Raw genomic sequence first — 19,537 nt, forward strand, 5'->3', positions numbered from 1 at the left:
CCTGCTAGAGTGGAAGCTGTCATCAAGACTAAGGGTGGGCCAACACCATACTGAATTCCAGCATTACCGATGGAGGGAGCCACTAACTTGTCAGGTTCAGCCAGGTGTCCGGATACTTTTGATCACATAGTGTAGTAATCAATGACAACTCAAGTCGTGACACTCACCTAGGTTCACTCTGCAAAATGCACACACAGCATGTTACCCATGTGAAGGTCGAGTAATAGTGCCACGTCTCCGTAGCGTTTTTGGCTGTTTATACACTCTAAGACAAAGAGAAAAACGAAACGCCACGAAACGAATTATCCAAATGGGGCGGAAATCTATAGTTGTGATATACAGGTCCTCCTGAGCGATATCGTGTCAAATTCTTTCCGACTGAGGCGTTAGATCGTCAAAATCGCTAGATGGTTAGAGACCCCTGCCCATAATGCTTCAAATGTTCTGAATTGGGGAGAGATCCAAGACCTTACTGGGCAAGGTAGGGTTTGCCAGGCATGAGAACAAACAGTAAAGACTCTCGCTGTGTGCGGGCGGATATTATATTGCTGAAATGCAGGCCTAGCAGGGCTTGTCGTGAAGAGCAATAAAACTGGGCGTAGAATATCGTCGACGTACCGCTGTGCTGTAAGGATGCCGCGGTTGACAACCAAATGGTTCCTGTTGTGAAAATAAATGGTACCCCAGACTTTCACTCCTGGTTGTTGGGCTGCATGGCTGGCAATTGTCTGGTTGCTATCACACCACTGCTTGGGCGTGTCAGACACGTCTTCGGCTTGGAATCTCATTGACTGGAGTAGAATAGTCTTCAGTAATGAGTCTCACTTCGGACTGAGACCCAATAACCAGCGAAGACGTGTCTGGAGACTCCTTGGACAGCGGTGGGACACAAACTTGAATGTCACCCGTCATACAACTCGACAGTGAGGAGTGATGATCTGTGGTGCCATTTTATTTCATAGCAGGAAGCAGGACCCCTTTGGTTGTCATCTGCGGCACCCTTAGAGCACAGTGGCACATCGACGCTATTCTACGCCCCGTTTTGTTGCCTTTGGTGACGAGCCACCCTGGACTTCCATTTCAACAAGATAATGTCCACCCGCACACAGTGAAAGTTGCCTTAGTGCGTGCAAACCCTACTTTGGCCAACGAGGCCGCGCCGGATCTTCCTTCCCCACCCCCTTCCCCCCGCAACTAAAAAGGCTCCGAGCATTATGGGGAGGGCCCTCCAACCAGCTCGGGATTTCGAAAACCTAATCACCAATTGGACATAATCTGGCACTATATTTCTCAGGAGGATATCCCGATCTGTCAATCAGTGCTAAGCCGAAAAAAACTGCTGGCATAGGAGTCAGAGGTGGAACAATGCGTTATTGACTTGCACAGTTCGTCAAGATCTTTCTCCTGAAAAAATCATCCAATTTTTCTGAAATTGTAATCATTTGTTTGTCCGTACCTGTAGTTCACGACTATAGATCTGCGTCCCATTCGGATAATTCGTTCGTGGTGTGTCGACTTTCTGTAATAGCCCTAAAAGCATCACCCGCTTCAATGGGGCGATATAATGGCGCTGGTTCTGTACGGTAGCGAAATAACAGTGGACGACTCCGTGCATCGGTATACACGGGCATATATCTCCCGCGAGTAACTATTGCGTGGGCCGCTCGAGTTCAAATGAACGGGGAGAGCGGCTGCAATTACGATCATGCATCACGTGCGGGCGTGTCGTGCAGGTGACGCATAAGTCCCGATAATAACGCGCTTATCGGCAGAGCTGCGACGGCTCGTCTGATTTATCCGAATAATATATTCGGGGGCAGACGCCACGATAAATCAGAGCGCGCACCGAGTGCGCTCTTTAATTAACGAGTCGGTCTGGAGCGGTCGTCATGCCGTGCAGGCACGCACGTGCCGCGGTCGCTGGCTGTCCTGTCTAGGGGCGGGTCGTCCGCCTACCGTCGTTAGCACGAGATCCGCCCCCCAGCTTGCTGCCGAGGCAGTCACGTTTCATATGTACCGATATGTTTCCAGTGAACCTCGTAACATGCACGGTAAAGTGGTGAACACACAAGCGAGGTTTCTGTCTGCCACATTGGTGAGTCGGCGCACCTGTAGCTTCACCGAGCGTAACAGCTGCACGAGATAACACTGGAAAGGTAGCCAGCTAGCCACTTATGCTGCAGTGTCACGTGGCTAGTTTGCAAGTTGTTAGTGCTGGCGGAAAGTGAATTCAGTCAATGTTAATACCCCAACGGATAGTTTCGGTCTTACGGAGTTCACAGGAGGTAGAGCTCAACTCCCGGCCTGTCTGCAGTCCACATTACAGTCGCGTGAGCGACTTGTAGCTCGTTTTCGAGCGTGATCGCCAACTTATCTATTAAACTTTCGCTCTAATAAGACTGACGTAAATCTCTGACCGCGGGTCTGCTAAAAAAGAGAAAAAAGCTTGTTTCGTAAACAACTCACCTTACTGCTCAGCATAGTCTCATTGAGGGAAATACACTTGGTTCAGCGACTCTCCAGCTTTTTCATCCCATCGAAAAAATTGGTTCTATCAAACTTTGCAAAATCTCCGATGACTGCTACTATCACTTCCTCACTTGACGAAAATTTCTTTCCCAGCAAGCCAAAGTTTCAAGTTAGGGACCAGCAAGAAGTCATTCGGAGCTTTAAGTGTGGTGAAGAGGGTGGATGACGAATGAATTCGAAGCCCAGTTCATGAACTTTCGTCACTGTTATCACTGATCTGTGAGATGGTGCATTATCTTGATGAAAAGGAACTTTTTTGCATGTCAACCATGGTCTTTTTCCAGCCAACGCAAGTGTCATCCGATCCACAAAAAAAAAAAAAGAAACAGTGGTTCTCAGTTTGACTGCTGTTTTGACTCTAGTGTGTAATAATGAATCCAGGTTTCATCATCAGTTACGAATCGGTGCAAAAAGTGTAGCGAACTGCGATTTAACGTCGCCAGACATTGTGTTGAAATGTTGTGCCGGATGCGGTTTCGTCGACTGTCACCAGTCACGGCATCCACCTAGCACACCACTTCTTCCTAGCCATTTCTTTGTGCAGAAATTATTCACTCGCTCAGTTGGGATGCCTACAGGCTCAGAAATCTCATGAGCTTTCATTTGGCGACTTGCATTACCATATCACGGATTTTGTCAGTGGTTTACTTTGTGGTAACCTCAATTGGACGGCCGGTGCGCTCTTCGTCTTCGCTGCTTGTCCGACTACGTTTAAAATCATTAATCCAAAGGAAAATGGTCTTCAATGATGGTGCAGAGACCGCGTAAGCTTCATCTAGTTCTGTACAGACGAATTCAGACGGCTGTCAACAATGACTTATGCATTGAACATTGTTGTATTCTTTATACAATACTTGGAATAATCAAGCTTACGAACCCTTTGAATTGAATAGAATTGGAGAGAAGAGAAATTTGTGACACAACTTGACTAGGAGAAGGGGCATATTCTGAGGCATCAAGGGATCACCAATTTAGTATTGGAGGGCAGCGTGGAGGGTAAAAATCGTAGAGGGAGAACAAGAGATGAATACACTAAACAGATTCACAAGGATGTAGTTGCAGTAGGTACTGGGAGATGAAGAAGCTTGCACAAGATAGAGTAGCATGGAGAGCTGCATCAAACCAGTCTCAGGACTGAAGACCACAACGACAACAACCAATCTTGAAGGTGCAAAAAAAATGTTCCATTCTCTCATGGAAGTTTACCAGACTTATCAAACCATCCTCGTACATGCGCTATTGGCATCTCTTCAGTGACTTTACAGCGACGATTTAAAAAAACTTCTTCAGGACGCGACTGTACTAGCAGATTTCACTAAGACAATGACTGTACTCATTCGTCGAACGACGAAAGCTGTGACTTTAAAACTGTATCGCCGATGGCGTTGTTGAACTCTGAGTTCAAATTGTTGACGCACGCTCTCAACGACAGACTGCAACTTTTTATATCCTGTGCCTGAAGCACTCAATGAACGGAAATTAAATTTTTGTCAACCGATCTGAGAAAGAAGCCTAAAAGGTTTTGATCTTATTTAAAACCAGTAAGCGGTTTGAAATCATCTATTCAGTCACTCAGTGACCATGAGGCTCTGAAACTCAAGATAACACAGTGACATTGAGGGGCGATCAGTAATGTACTTTCTAGCCCGTTATGGAGACCTGATATACGAGGTCTGTCTAAAAAGTATCCGACGTCTGATTTTTCCGCGCAAAATAGAGACGAAAGCACTGCGCTATTGTACACAGTAAAGGAAGAAACCATCTTGCGCATGCATGAATTTTGTCCCCGCCTTCCAGCGTGTCAGTCGCTGTCTGCGATCGCTGAGTGAGGTGCTACGCAACATGTTCGTCTGAAGATACTGAACGTGTTGAGCAAAGATACTGCATCAAATTTTGTCAAAAGCTTGGTGATTCTCAAAGCGAAACAATTCGTAAGATTCAGCAGGTGTTTGGAGAAGATGCGATGAATGTAACACAGATGGGTAGTCGTTCAAGCGATTCAAAAATGGCCGCACATCAGCGGAGAGCGACCAGCGTTCTGGCAGGTTCCAAACCGCTCAGAGTGCATCTGCTGTTGAGAGGGTGCAAACTGTCGTGATGGCAGATCGTCTTTTGACCGTGCAGGAGATTTCCCAAGAGGTTGGAGTGAGAAAAGATTCTGCACATTAAACTTTGCGTGATGATTTGAACATGCACCGAATGGCTGCGAAATTCATGCCCAAGTTGTTGTCGCCGGAACAAAAAGACCTCCGTTTCGACGTTGCACAGGACCTTCTGTACACCACCAACACTGGTCCTGCGTTTCTGAACACCGTGCGAACTGGAGATTAGTCATGGGTGTAAGGGTATGCCCCAGAAACAAAAAGACAGTCGTCGCAATAGAAGCATCCCGAGTCTCCAAGGCCGAAGAAAGTACAGCAGGTGCGAAGCAATATCAAGGTGACGCTGACTGTCTTCTTAGATGTCCGTGGAATTGTGCATCACGAATATGCACCGGAAGGACAAACAATTATGACAAAGGAGTACTATCAAGATGTTCTCCAGCGACTTCGTTACACAGTTCGGCGCAAAAGACCAGACATGTGGACGGCGAAAAACTGGCAACTGCATCACGACAACGCCCCCGCACATTCATCCCACTTGATCCAAAATTTCTTGGCCAAACGTGGAATTACAGCTGTTCGCCAACCTCCCTACACTCCGGACACGGCTCCTTACGACTTCGGATTGTTTACAAAATTGAAGACGCTGTTTTGAGAGTAGAGAAGAGGTAATGCGGAATACGACGAAGTTGGACACCATTCCAAAAGGAGACTTCCAGAGGTGTTTACGGCAGTGGAAGGATAGGTGGACTAAGTGTGTGCAAGCACAAGGGGCCTACTTTGAAGGGGATTAGGTTCGAAATCATCTGTTCAGTCACTCGGTGACCGTCAGGCTCCGAAATGGAAGATACAGAGCGAAGGCCGAAGTATTGAACTCTCCTCCCTCTCTCTCCGTCCGAAAAGGTCTCAGAAGGCTCAACAGAACCGACCGGCCGCCGTGTCGTCCTCAGCCGATAGGAGTCACTGGATGTGGATACGTGGGGCCATCGATTTGCACACCGCTCTCCCGGCCGTGGTCAGTTTTCGTGAGTGGAGTCGCTACCTCTTAATCAAATAGTTCCTCAATTGGCCTCACAAGGGTTGAGTGCACGTCACTTGCCAACAGCACTCGGCAGACCCGAACGATCATCCACTAAGCCCGACAGCACTTAACTTCGGTGATCTGACGAAAACTTGTGTTATCACTGCGGCAAGGCCGTTGACACAATACTAAAATCGGTATTTCGAAATGATTCACCGCCGAAGATCGTAACACATTCCCTGATTTCAATCATCGTACGAACGTTGAAATTGCAGATATTGAGATAACCAATCACGGAATAGAAAACAACTATAATCGCTTAGTGGTGAAAAGACACAAGAACCAGATGAGATACGTATAAGACTCTACAGAGATTATACTAAAAAACTTGTTCCCCTTCTAGCAACAGTTTATCGTGTATCGCTGGGCAACGAAGCGTACTAGTGGCTGAAAAAAAAAACGCATGTCATGCCTGTTCTCAAGAAGGGCTGTAGGACAGAGTACAGCATCTGTCTTTGAGATCAGTCTGTTATAGAATTGTGGAACATGCTTTATGTTCAATAATTATGACCTTTTTGGAGAACGAGAAAAAATGAACAGGAATAAAAATGAACAGGGATTCGACAAAAAGAGATCTTGAGAAAATCAGCTTGCTCTTTTCCTCCATGAGATCTAAGCGCTGTAGACATCGGTGTCCAGGTTGATACCGTGTTCCTTGACTTCAGGAAGGCATATGACAGGGTCCCGCTCTGCCGTTTAGTGAAAAAAATACGACCTTTCCGAGTATTGGTCCAGATTTGTGACTGGATTCGAGACTTCCTTGCAGATAGAATTCAACAGGTCGCTCTTAACGGAACAAAATGACAGCTGTAAAGGTAATTTCGGGAGTAAGCCAAAGAAGTATGGTAGGACCTTTACTATTTGCAGTGTGTATAAATGATTAATAGAATGCGTCGGAAGCTCTATAAGTCTGTTCGCAGATGATGCGGTCGTCTATAAGAAGGTAGCAACGGCGGAAGACAGTGACAATTTGCAGACTGATCTACGAGCAGAGGATTGATGAATGGCGCAGGGCAGTTAACCCTGAACGTAAATAAATGCAATGTAATCTGCACACATAGGAAAAAATTCTCTACTGTCCAACTACACTGTTGATGACAAATTGCTGGAAACAGTAACTACCACGAAACATATACGAATATCTATCCGGAGCGATATTAAGTGGAATGAGTACACAAGATAAACAGTGGGAAAAGCAGATGCCAGACTGAGATTCATAAGAAGAATCTTGAGGAAATGTAATTCATCCACAAAAGAAATTGCTTACAAGGTAGTTGTTCGACCTATTGTTGAGTATTGTTCATCAGTCTGGGTCGTTATCAGGTAGGACTAATACAAAGGAGAAAGAGATATCAAACGAAGAGCGGTGCGTTTCGTCACAGCATAATTTGGTCGGCGAAAAAGTGGCAGACGCTAAAAGAGAGGGTTTGTGCATCGCGGAGAGATTTACTACTGATGTTTCGAGGCAATACTTTCCGGAAAGAGTCGAACAACATTTTACTTCTGCGCACACACCTCTCACGAAATGACCAAAATTCGAGAAAGTAGAGCTAATATAGAGGCTTACCGACAGTCATTCTTCCCACACGCCAGGCGCGAATAGAAAATGGAAGGAAGGGGAGGAGGGGAATCAGTTAGTGGTATCAGAAGAATCGTCCACCACACACCGTTACGTGGCTTGCGGGGTATGATTTAGATGTAGATGTAGGTCGGCATCTACACCACCTACAACACCCTCTATTGCCAAGGTGAACATCCGGAAACCACTGGGAATGTTCTTTACTGCCGGCTCAAGCAATATGATAAGGATCAACTGGCACGTTAAGATGCATAATACCAAGCCATCTTACGTAGGCAAAACATGAGGTACGTCGACCACCCAAAAAGTCCTTTTCGTCAATCAGTAATTCCTATGCGACTGCGGTATATAGCAGTAGTGCTGCCCATGCGTAACGCGATCGCACAGCAAGTCCTGTAGTCAACATCTTGGTAAGTCTGGCAAGAGAATATATTGAAAGTATCTTTTAAAGTTGCCGCCATACTCAACACACTTTGATAAATTGGGCTTAAAATTCCAGTAGTCCACTGTTGGGCAGTTCTCAAAAGGGCGTATAAAATCGCCAGTAACACTAACGAAAGCATAACCCAGTACCTCTACGCTTCCTCCCGTCACATCGATTCACCACTGTCTCCATACGTCGCTACTACAGTTGTACCATCATGTTTTGCCATCTACCGCCAAGACATGAACCAAGTGGCGAGGGAGTTCTCCGCAGCTCCACGTCATTCATATGCAATACTTTACTTAGCCCTCTCGCGCTGTAGCCCTTAGCAACCAAGTTCCTACAGTTCAGTTTGCCAAGAATATGATGCAACGTTTTCCGTCGGATGATACACACCTTCGTAAGGGCAACGGGGTATGAAACGAGCACCGACAATATGCGTACGCGTGAGAAATTGAACTTGTACCCGCTCTGGAACCATTGCCGAGTCGGGACCAAAACATCTTTTGGAACTGGACCGAAAGAAACTGGCTCTCATCCCCAGGATGGCACCTGATAGAATCGCGACACTCCATTTGTTTCAACTGGACTGGGCATTCTTTCTGTCCGCCAAACACTACAGCTACGTTTGGATGGCTGTGAACTTTGTGTACGATGCACTACAAATGGCACATCCTAATCTTTAATATTTCAGTGCCCAACTTGAAAATCATCATTGGTACCTAATGAAGCGCCTGCGAACGAGATAGAAACTTACCTATCATAACTTCGTCAGCATTATAATGATCACACCTTAACTCACGACCAAACTTTTTCCATCTCAACCCCCTCCCTACTCCCAACTTCCTCACTGCGTTTCTTCAAACAACAGAAGAAAATCTACTTATGGACTCTAAAAGAGGTCAGTGATTCAAGCAGAAATAGGAGTGCTACACATTTTCTAGAATTCAACTTATTATGGCGTATAACTGCTATTTTGTTTCATTTCAAGCGAATATTCCTTTGATTTCAACAACCTCAAATCACATTGACAAGATCTCCCGTAGACCTTGGTGAAAAGCCATGTGTGTCGAAGACGAACTTACATTTCAACAACTTATAAGAAATAGTAATGGAAAATCTAAGAAACCGAACAAGCTGACGCCGATAAAGGCAATATTGAAAAAAAAAATAAAAAAAGTATCCGAGTTCTCCAAAGCACGCCTGAGCAGCTGCTCTCGATTCGGGGGTAAGCTTGTTAGAATTGTGGTGGTGGAAAATTTTTGCTGGAAGTATTTGACCGGCAAAGGAAGGACAGGTAGTGACGTCAAGTTTCCGACTTCAACTTCCTGACGTCAAGTTTCTGAAAGCCATGTCCTTGATTAAATTCCAAATCTGTCCGCAGTGTGCAATGAAATGAGGACATGTGTGTCTGTTGACGCTGATCCGTCCGCCAGGTAGGGTTGTTAAGGGGACCACACCGTGTTTCAGGACGAAAAAAATCGATTTTCGGTTTTCATCATATTTCGATAGATTAAGGTTTTATTTAAGTACTCTGAAAAGGATTTTGCTGAAAAAACATTTTTTCGAGCCTTTGAAGAGCATTTTCGTCCACGTGTGTTTATGTGCCACGCCTACATTTCTGTGCCAACTGTCAACCCACCCACTGTCTACTCTAAGCCATATGGAGATGCTCTTATTAGCAAAATAGAATGTGTAGGCCATGTTCGAAAACGTTTGGGAACAAGGCTAAGAAAACTAACTGTTGCTATGAGGAGGAAAAAAATTAGAAAATGGAAAATTGTTGATCGGACAGTGACAGTTAACTAAAACTGAAATAGAAAACTTGTAGTTATACTATGGGCAGGCAATTAGGAGAAATAAAGAAAATCTGGAGGCAATGAAGTGAGATGTTTGGGATATATTCTTCCATAAATCCTCTACTGATGATAAGCCATGTCATGGATTGTGTCCATCAGGAGAAAATTCGTGGTGCAAATACAATAGGGCTCAGGCAACTATAGAAACTTATTCTTACCAGCATTCTCTTCCTGCTGCTGTTATTACAACAATTAAACCTATTTTCAGAGACTTGGCTCATTCTGACCTTCTAAGGAAATGCTGTATGGGCAGACACAGACCCCAAATGAATGTTTCAACATCATAATTTGCAACTGCCTTCCTAAAATTGTATTTGTAGGCATGCATACAATGACACTAGGAGTTCATGGTGCTGTTATTACATTCAGTTGTGATAATGTTGGAAAGAGTTAGGTACTGAAAAAGCTGGGAATTAATCCTGGTGAAAATATGATCACTGGGCTGCAGCACTGCGATAAAATGAGGAGAGCCGATGCCGACAGGTCTGCATCTAACATGGCTAAGAAAGCAAGACAAACATCCAGCAAGGCGAAAAAGAAGCTGGAAGACCTGCTAGAGGCCAAAGAAGAGCCATCATTTGCAGCAGGACAGATTTAATTAACTGTAAGTAACAAATTTCAAAAGCTTTTTCTTCAAAGTCAGTTTCCCACAAACTAAAATTTTCAGTATATATGCCCCATTATATGAGAAACTACATAGATAAATGAATGAAATTTTCAGAGATCTTGCATGACATAACAAGCCACCTCTGCTACTACATTCATTAATATCCCCCCATTAGGAAGTTTACAGAAAAATATTTTCTGCAGAAAAAACTTAATATTTTTTAAAATAAATTTAAGGGGGCTAGGACGTCAAACAGGCCGACTTGGAGCAGGAGAGGTACCACCAGACATTTTAATTTCCACTGTCTATACTTTTACAAATAAATTCATAAAACTTTGTCAGCATGACCAGGAAGGATGCAGAATTCATACTTATAGCAGTGGAAGTTCGTAAACATAACGAAGTAATTCTTTTTACATGTGAAATTTCATAATTTTTTTCACTTAATAATGCAGCATTTGTTGCTATAGGTACACTTTTCTTCATAAGTAAGAGAGATTCTTCGATGAAGTTTGCACAGAATACAAACCGTACTTGTGTATGAAACTATAGAATTTTCCAAATCTATTAAAATCTGTGGTAACATTGAAGTAATTAACTATAAAATTTCTGTTTTTTCTACACATGAAGTTAAAAATACAACAGTTCACTCGTTTTTTCATAAATTAAATAAATTCTAGAGTTTTATACACCTGTTAGTATGGTATGCATGCCGTGATAAATTCACCGAAGAATCTCCCTAACTTATGAAGAAAAGTGTACCTATAGCAACAAATGCAGCGATTAGTAAGTAAAAAAATGTTGAAATTTCACTCGTACAAAAATTTATTTTGTTGTATTTTCGAACTTCCACTGCAATGAGTGTGAATCCTGAATCCTTCCTGGTGATGCTGACAAAGTTTTATGAATTTATTTGTAAAAGTATAGACACTGGAAACTAAAATGTCCTATGATGCCACTCCTGCTCCAAGTCGGACCGTTTGAAGTCCTACGCTTCTTAAAAAGTATTTCTTAAAAACTATAAAATGGATAAAGTAGATTTTAGTGCAGTTGACTCTATTAGCATCATCTAACATACAGTAAAAATATTAAGTTCCTGCATCAAATAGTTTTTTCAAAAATGGGTAAAATACTTGCCAAAATTAACATGGGTTAGATAGGCAGGCGGTCCTCTTGGTGCTGTTCGAGAGGAGTCGGCACCGGGTTCCACCGTCCCCTTCCCTTTGCTGATGACAACACAAACCTGACAGCGTACTGTATAAGCACTCATCTCAGTCATCCTCAAGAAACAGATGCACATCTGACACTTCATTACAGGTCGGAGGAAGGCAACGGCAATCCACTTCCACTAGGATCTTGCCTAGAACGGCGATGCACGCTTCCATCATCTGCCTACCTCCGCGCATTCGTTGAGTATTGGACTACTTTGACTTTTCACTAACACGACTTTCGACTCTGTTGCTTTTGGAAGTAATTGCTTCGACGGAAATCAGAAGATGTGTACAGCTTCAAACCAATAATCACCTGTTTCTGGGCAATCCCAATCTTATATTTCAACACTATATGCTAGTTCGGTGACGTTGTTGTAGCCATATTTGTATCCGAATTAACTTTTTCAACCTACCTTTTTTTAAGTATGTGTAGGGCTTCCAACGCGTTAGTGACATTAGCAGTGTGTTTATTGATACGTAACATTTCTTAGTGGTACTAGTGTTCAGGTTTTCTCCCAACTTTATCCTGAAGTCCCTATCTGTCTGTCCTACATGATATCTGTTACAATTACCGCAATTACTTTTTTAAATGCTGCACTGTTTTATTGTTTCTTGTTCATGCATCCTCTGATGTAAGATACTGCCTAGTTCATTATGTGCAAGAAAGCAATCTGCACTCCACCGGTATGAAAAGTCCTTGGTATTTCATCGGAAATGCGTCCGTAATGTGGCAGTGTTGCGTAATATAAGGACTTAGTCTTCTTCTACATATTATTTTGTATAAGGATTATATGAAATGTAGCTTCATAGTGGGGTAGTACTTTGATTTATATTCCGCGGCGAATGTGATAAATCATATTCACGTGTAAGAAGAGGAAACGGCTCGTGCCATGTATGTAACGCGCTTCTTATAACATCTTGTATCTTCGCGAGGAAAACGTGAAAAACAGCCAAATTAGTTGCAATAGTAAAAAGGCTTATTGAAACCACTTGACCTAGATATCCTTAAAAACGTCTTCATTAGAAGAACCAATGATTGACACCTAAAATGGTTAACATTATATACATGTTAAAATATAGCCATAAAGTAAAAGTGACAACAAATCACTGACTTACGAAGAATTTTTACTCCTACTGGTTAAATAATGTAGTGAAGGTACGTTAACAGTGTAGTCATAAGGCACAAACGAGGGTAAAATTCACTTCCATTAGAATAAAATCAAAACGTATTGTACTAACTGTGACTGTAAAGTGCTTCACAACTCCACCTAGTGAACTGACATCGTGCAATGTCTCTTGACTTGAGGAAAGTTTAGGACGCGAGAGGGTGTACATGTATGCATTGATCAGAGAAAGAATAGCAACGAATTGACAAGAAATATGGACAAAAAATGGTTGCTTGTATGATAGTACGAAAAGATAAATATACAGCGTTTCATTTGGTTATCACAAAAATTTTTCGAATCAATGACACCAGTCAAATATAAAATAACTTGAAGTACATCATTTGTAAGGCAGAGGAGCGGGACGGGGGTGGGGGGTTGGAAGGTGTCAATCATTGATTTTTCTGAAGAATACGTTTTTAAAGACATCAAAACCTAGGTCAAGGGATTAAAAAATCTTTTTACTATTGCAACGATTTTCGATGATTCTTTCTCTCGAAGATTACGCTCTACAGTTGCTGTCTCCAGCCATGTTCAAGATTTTGAACGTCGTGTAATATTTACAAATTGTGTACTTACACTACAGTGTTTTCCACTTTGACAGATTTTTATTTTAGATGCTTGAAAATGACGTAAACGAATACTCGGCCAATCGCCCTATTAATAAAAATACTGCAATCTACTATGGACGATGTTTTAACTTTACAAAATGAAATGTTAGTTAGATTAGATTAGTACTTGTTCCTTAGATCATGAATACTACACTTCGTAATGGCGTGGAACGGTTCAAGTTAATAAAAGATGTCTATACAAGATATTACATTACACAACATTTTACATGACACTTAATATTTTTTATTTTTTATTTTTTTGTGGGGGTTGGGGAAATTACCCTCTTATTATATCCAAAAATTCATCCAATGTGTAGAAGGAGTTGCCATTAAGAAATTCTTTTAATTTCCTTTTAAATGCTATATGGCTATCTGTCAGACTTTTGATGCTATTACGTAAGTGACCAAAGACTCTTGTGGCAGCATAATTTACCCCCTTTTCAGCCAAAGTTAGATTTAACGTTGAGTAGTGAAGATCATCCTTTCTCCTAGTGTTGTAGCCAAGTACACTCATAAGTGAATATATATATTGAGAGGCTACAGTGAAGAACTCTAGCTCTTTAAATAAAAGTCTGCAGGATGATCTTGGATGAGCTCCAGCAACTATTCTGATCACACGCTTTTGTGCAGTGAACACACTTTTACTCAATGATGACTTATCCTAGAAATTGATGCCATACGGAAGCAGAGAATGAAAATAGGAGTGTTAAGCTCATTTACTGAGATGCATACACAGTATAACACAACGCATACGTGATTCAATTTGTGGGTGATTTGGGGTACGAAGAGTGCCAAATTTAGTACACAGGGCTGCTATCTCAGACACCAGCAGCAGCAGCTCAAACCAGCTGCGCATCTAGTTGAACAGAGCTTGGATAGCAGATATGGGTTCGTTATTCCAGGCTTCGGCTCTGTGCTAGAGTTCTTCAGTCGCAGTGGCTGGTGGTGAGCCAGGCTCTCGGCAACCCAAGACCAGGTGTTCTCTGTGGGTGAAGGTCTGGAGAATGTGCTGGCCAGGGAAACAGTCGAACAGCCTCCGCAACGAGATCAGGACAGCATGAGCAACATGCGGACTTCCCTTATTTTGTAGGAACGTAGCTTGACGGAGACCTCGAAGACAGGCATAGCCACAAGCCTTAATGCGTCAGAAATAGAAAGACTGTTATTCAAACTGTCGGTTATGTAAACCAGAGAATATCCTTTTTGTGTATCCAAGGCACCCCGTGCAATCACACCAGGTGGTGGCTCCATGTGACATTGATGAATGCAATTTGGCAATAACCGTTCTCTTTGGACCCTCCCCGCTCGGATACAGCCATCATAATGCTGTGCGCTTAAGGGGAATTCGTCTCAAATAACAATGTGGTGCCACTCCCAAGTCCAGTATTGTCGTTGGGCGCACCATAGTCTGTACGTTTCTCTGTTCTCTGTGCAACACCGTCACTGTGTGTGTGTCTGTGTGTGTGTGTGTGTGTGTGTATGTATGTGTGTGCGTGGAGATAACGAGCGCTCAGCGGCGAGGTTATCAACTCCCTTGCAAAGATTAAAAGAAACGAGTTTGGATCAAATGGCTAAACAAGTAGTGACACAGTAAGGGTTAAATCTACCAAATGACACTCACTCACTCTTACCTCAATCGCGTTGACCCACACAACCGCTCTACCTCAAGCACCTTAAGACAACTGAGAAAGAGTGGAAGGTGTCATACCAAAGATAAAATACTAGTAAACTAACAGATGAGCTAAAACAACAGCGCATAGAAATATGACTGGGTGACCTCTTACAAAAAGCCTGGATGAGATAGTCGCCCTGTTAAAATCTCCGTAAAATTTTAGAAAACAAATTGGACACACCACAAATCCTTAAAATTTGGATCACATTCGTTTAATTGTAACTTAAAAGTGGGGGCAGATGTGTTGGCAAGTCTGCTGCTGCCCTCTGGTCTGAAAATAAAACAGAGTCTAGCAAAATGTGGCGCACAGTGGTCTGTACGCCACAATCACTACTTGTCTAAGGGTCCTGTCGCCAGAGGAAGACGCCATGCGTCAACGTGCTGTGTCCTATACGAAGACGAGTGAGAAGAAACTCATCCCGCCTGCGTGGCTGGAAGGAGGTGTGCCACTGGGCTTTACCAGACTCTGTCATTTCCAGCCACTCGTCTACCCATCGACGTGTGACTCCACCTCAACAGCAAGGTGATAGAATGCATGGAGATGGCACACTGAACTGATTGAGGTTCGCGACATGCCTCGTTGACTGCTATATCCGCCCTTTCGTTCTCCACTATACCCATGTGCCTTAACACGTAGCAGAAAGACATGTTCTTCCACGACCTTTGCAATCAGAGAAAGGTGTCCTGAATATTCTGGTATATTTTATCTTCTGGGTACAAGCGCTGCAGATAGTATAAGACAGCCCTCTCTTTCCTCCCAATACCCATACGTCATGGCACCCCGCAGCAGACACCTCCTTCCACAGTCTTTCTTATTGGAGGTGCGCGTCTTGGATGTATTGGACTACTTTATCTGCTGGGTACAAGCATTGTAGAGAGTGAAGGGCACTCAGAGACAAGAAATTTAGCAGTCGAAACATCTCTTATCTGTTCCAGTGCCCTCAAGATCGCGCGTAGTTCCGCGTCGAAGACATTTTTGAGGCAGTCGGATCCTGAGGACACGATCACGGAAAACAATAGATCTGCCAACGGAGTCCCCCAGTTTAGACCCATCCGTAAATACAACTATAAAGTTGTGGTACTCAGAACGTCGTAAAAGAATGTATGAAAACCACATGCTTTTGTACAACCTCTCCTGTACTGCACTAAATTTAAAATTACTCTGGGCCTCAGCAGTAAACAGGGTGACAGTCGGTTAAAATACTGGATTTGGTTTACAACGTGATCCACACCAAGGGACTCCAGCACACACTTCGCGCGTGTCCGAAACGGCCTCGTTCCTGTGGAAGATTGGTAAATAGACGTTCCATAGCTGTACAAGCAACGGTACGGTATGCTGGTGAGCTGGGAGTAGCGAGTAACTTACGCTCCTTACGCGCCACGTTGAATTGCCGCCGGATGGTAAGTGGCTGTCACCAGCCTCAGCACAGAGAAGTGAATGAGAAGACTACAGTCTAATATTTCCTTGTATATGACGTGTAATTGTTCCTCCTGCGTGCTATGCGAGGTTGTGCTGAGATGCTACTCATTTACATATCGAAGCATGTTGTAAACTTCATGCTAACTGGGCGTTTTTTGAACATCGTTTCATAGTGTTGCAATATAATTTCCAGTTGTGTTGTTATTGTGGATAAAGCATATTCATGCTGTGCTCCTGGTTTCAACACCATCTACAGCACTAGCATTTTCATCGTTCCGTTTACAGCTCTCTACCAGTGCCCCATACAAATGTGGTTTTCTAGAACATGCCTAATTTCATATTTTTCATCAGTCCAGGACAATGTGAAGCTCGAGTAATGTGCAGTGCTGCGTTTCAGCCCACTGGGATACAACCTGCCACTGGAGTACACCAAGCTGGTGGCAGAGTGCACGCGCCAGCGACGGAACCACGAGTCCTCCGTCTGGATCTGCAAGCCCGTATCGCAGAGCCAGGGCCGCGGCATCTTCCTCTTCAGGGTGAGTACCAACCACTCCGCCACTGCCTGCGTCTTCTCTGCGGTACTGCTCCTATTACTGTGTACGGAACGGACCATGTTCCTAGCCTTGCCTTGTCAGCCTGCCAACAGATAACCGTTATTTAGATGTTTACACACGGACAGAAGTGTTCGTGCAGAGTAGTCTTCTGTATGCACTTCATTCTAACTCTATGAATAATGCCATTGTGTGCGTAATAAACTGTAAACATAAACAATACAAGCACTTACTAATCAAGATGAGAAGAAGTGACTGTTTGAAACCTCGTGGTATTTTCTGCTCTCACGTCCCCGTTCAGGGACAAATGAAGAGGAAGGGGAAAGAAAGAGGTAATCCAGTTGTTACGAAACATGAGAAAAAGTGATTTTAATGTTTGACCTGCGATTACATCAATACATAAGTACGTACAATAATAGTCTTCTTTGGTGTATTCAATCTGGAAATAGCGTTAATTGGCATCTGGTGTGTTACCAGAATGAAGTAATTTTCCGAAATTCAGTCATTTGTCAATTGTATGGCGAAACAAATAGCTAAGACAATCGAAACCGACGCAATAATTCCATAATAATCATTGGTTGTGATAATTCAGCGATAGTACTCGCATCACGTGAGTGTGAGGAAGCTGACTGAAGAACTTCACTGCACCTGCACGGAAAACTTCGTCAGGTTTTGCAGATCTTCATATTTTACCTTAGAAATTGGAAGGGGATACGGAATAAAGAGAGGAATTGTTCGAGATAGATTGCAGCGATCAGGAGATAACTGTAAGGCTGTTATGCACTAGACAAGCTAGAAATTCTGAAGTTAAATGTACCACTGTAAGCAGGTACTGGCAGTTCATACATCGCATCAACTGGTTGGCAGTGTTATAATGGCCTTACGATGCCAATCCTTACGATGATGAAGTTTTCACTTTGACCACCGGGAGATTCACAAAATATATACATTACCAGGCAGGACATTATGTCCAACTACCTAGAAGCCGGTATGTACACCTTTGGCACGGATAACAGCGGCGAGGGGTCATGGCTTGGAAGCAACCAGGCCTTGGTTAGTCGCTGGCACCACATCTGCACAAGCAAGTCACCTAACTGGAGAGTTTCGGGGTCTAGCACATCAACTGGAACTCGCCACTGTGTTCCTCGAACCGCTAACCGCTCCATCACACTCCTGGCCTTGTGACATAGCACATTATTATCTTGTCGAAAAATGCCATTGCCTTCGGGAAACATAATCGTCTTGAAGGGGTGCTCCAGTGTACGGTACTCTTTGGTCGTCATGGTGCCTTGCACGAGCTCCGCTGGACCCATGGATGACCAAGTGAATGTCATGGAGCCACCGCCAGCTTTTTTCCATCCTGCAGTACAGGTATCAAGGAGCTGTTCTCCTGGAAGACGAAGGATTCGCTCTCTCCCATCTGTGTAATGAAGAGGATATCAGGATTCATCAGACCATGCAACGCTATGACAATGCGCCAACGTCCAGTACCGATGGTCAGTTGCCCATTTCAGTCGCAGTTTCCGATGTCGTGATGTTAACATTGGCTCATACATGGGTTGTTGGCTGTGGAGGCCCATTGTTTGGGGTGTTCGGTGCACTGTGTATTCAGACACATTTGTACTCTGATGTTAGGTCTGCCACAGTTGGCGGTCTGTCCTGTTTTACCAGTTTTGCCAGAGCACTATGTCGAACATCCTTAATGAGGGGTGGTTACCCAATCCCATGACGTGTGGACGCGTTTTCGCCTTGTTTTCGCCACATGTTGAAGACACTAACCGCAGCACTTCTCGAACACCAGACAAATCGTGGAGTATCCGAAATTCTCGTGACGATCCTCCGGACCATCGCAGTCTACCCTCAATCAAAATCAGATAAATCGCACGCATTCCCCATTCTACACACGGACAGCGCGCTCACTGGTACAACATGAACCGTGCGTGTGTCGGACTAGCAATCATTCTTCACCAGACGTTTCTCCTATCGCCTGGGCAGGTTTACATCGAAAGTATGTCGATGGTCATAATATGCTGGCTGATCAGAGTACAGCTTTTCAGTGTCCTCATATTAAGCATAAGTGATGAAGTGAAATAGGATTGACGTCACTTCAATGACGACGTGTCCGCGGGCCTTATGGTGTACGTCACAGAACGTGGTACAACAGGTCTTACGTATTCCATTGACTGTCTCCAGCGGGGAGAGAGTTACTACTTCAAGCCATTTTAATAATTCCTAACTGCGCCTTTAAATACATTCAAGCACTCGACAACACAGGAAAAAGTTAGAAAATTTTCGTGGTTATCTTGTCATTCGCATATTTATTTCCTGAGAGACCCAGACTGAGCCGAGCGTTCGCTGTGTACATCGGGCAAGGCAAATAGTATGACATCACAAGTTCGTTCGAGTTTGGCGCCCTTTTTCGCAGTACATTCAGGATAAACATGAAAACAAGATTCTCCTGTTGCAAAATAATGAATATTGAACGAGTAAATCGAAATTTTCCGCTTAAGTAATCATCATTGACTGCTATATCTGGCAGGGACACATTTTCTGCGAAGCCACCTTCTTTTTGTTTTTCGTTGCCTCCTGTTTACTGATGGGAGAGACTGCATCAGAATTCTGTTTGCTTTGCTCTTCTGTGGCCGGGCGGGTCACCAATGATTTTCTGCTTCTTCCCCCCGAGAAACTGACATAATGGTTTTCTCCCCTTACAGTAAGACTTTGAGTG

General features: G+C 43.6%; 1 protein-coding gene across 1 annotated transcript in view; it reads left to right on the forward strand.

Annotated features, from left to right (window-relative positions):
* LOC126285194 (probable tubulin polyglutamylase TTLL2) overlaps positions 1-19,537 on the forward strand; it is a 375,795-nt gene that overhangs the window by 241,880 nt on the left and 114,378 nt on the right. The window contains exon 5 of the mRNA XM_049984501.1: positions 16,656-16,794. Coding sequence (XP_049840458.1) covers positions 16,656-16,794 — 139 coding nt within the window. The remainder of the gene's footprint in view (positions 1-16,655; positions 16,795-19,537) is intronic.

Source organism: Schistocerca gregaria, chromosome 8 (genome assembly GCF_023897955.1).
Source record: "Schistocerca gregaria isolate iqSchGreg1 chromosome 8, iqSchGreg1.2, whole genome shotgun sequence".
In the NCBI taxonomy this organism is placed as follows: Eukaryota; Metazoa; Arthropoda; class Insecta; order Orthoptera; family Acrididae; genus Schistocerca; species Schistocerca gregaria.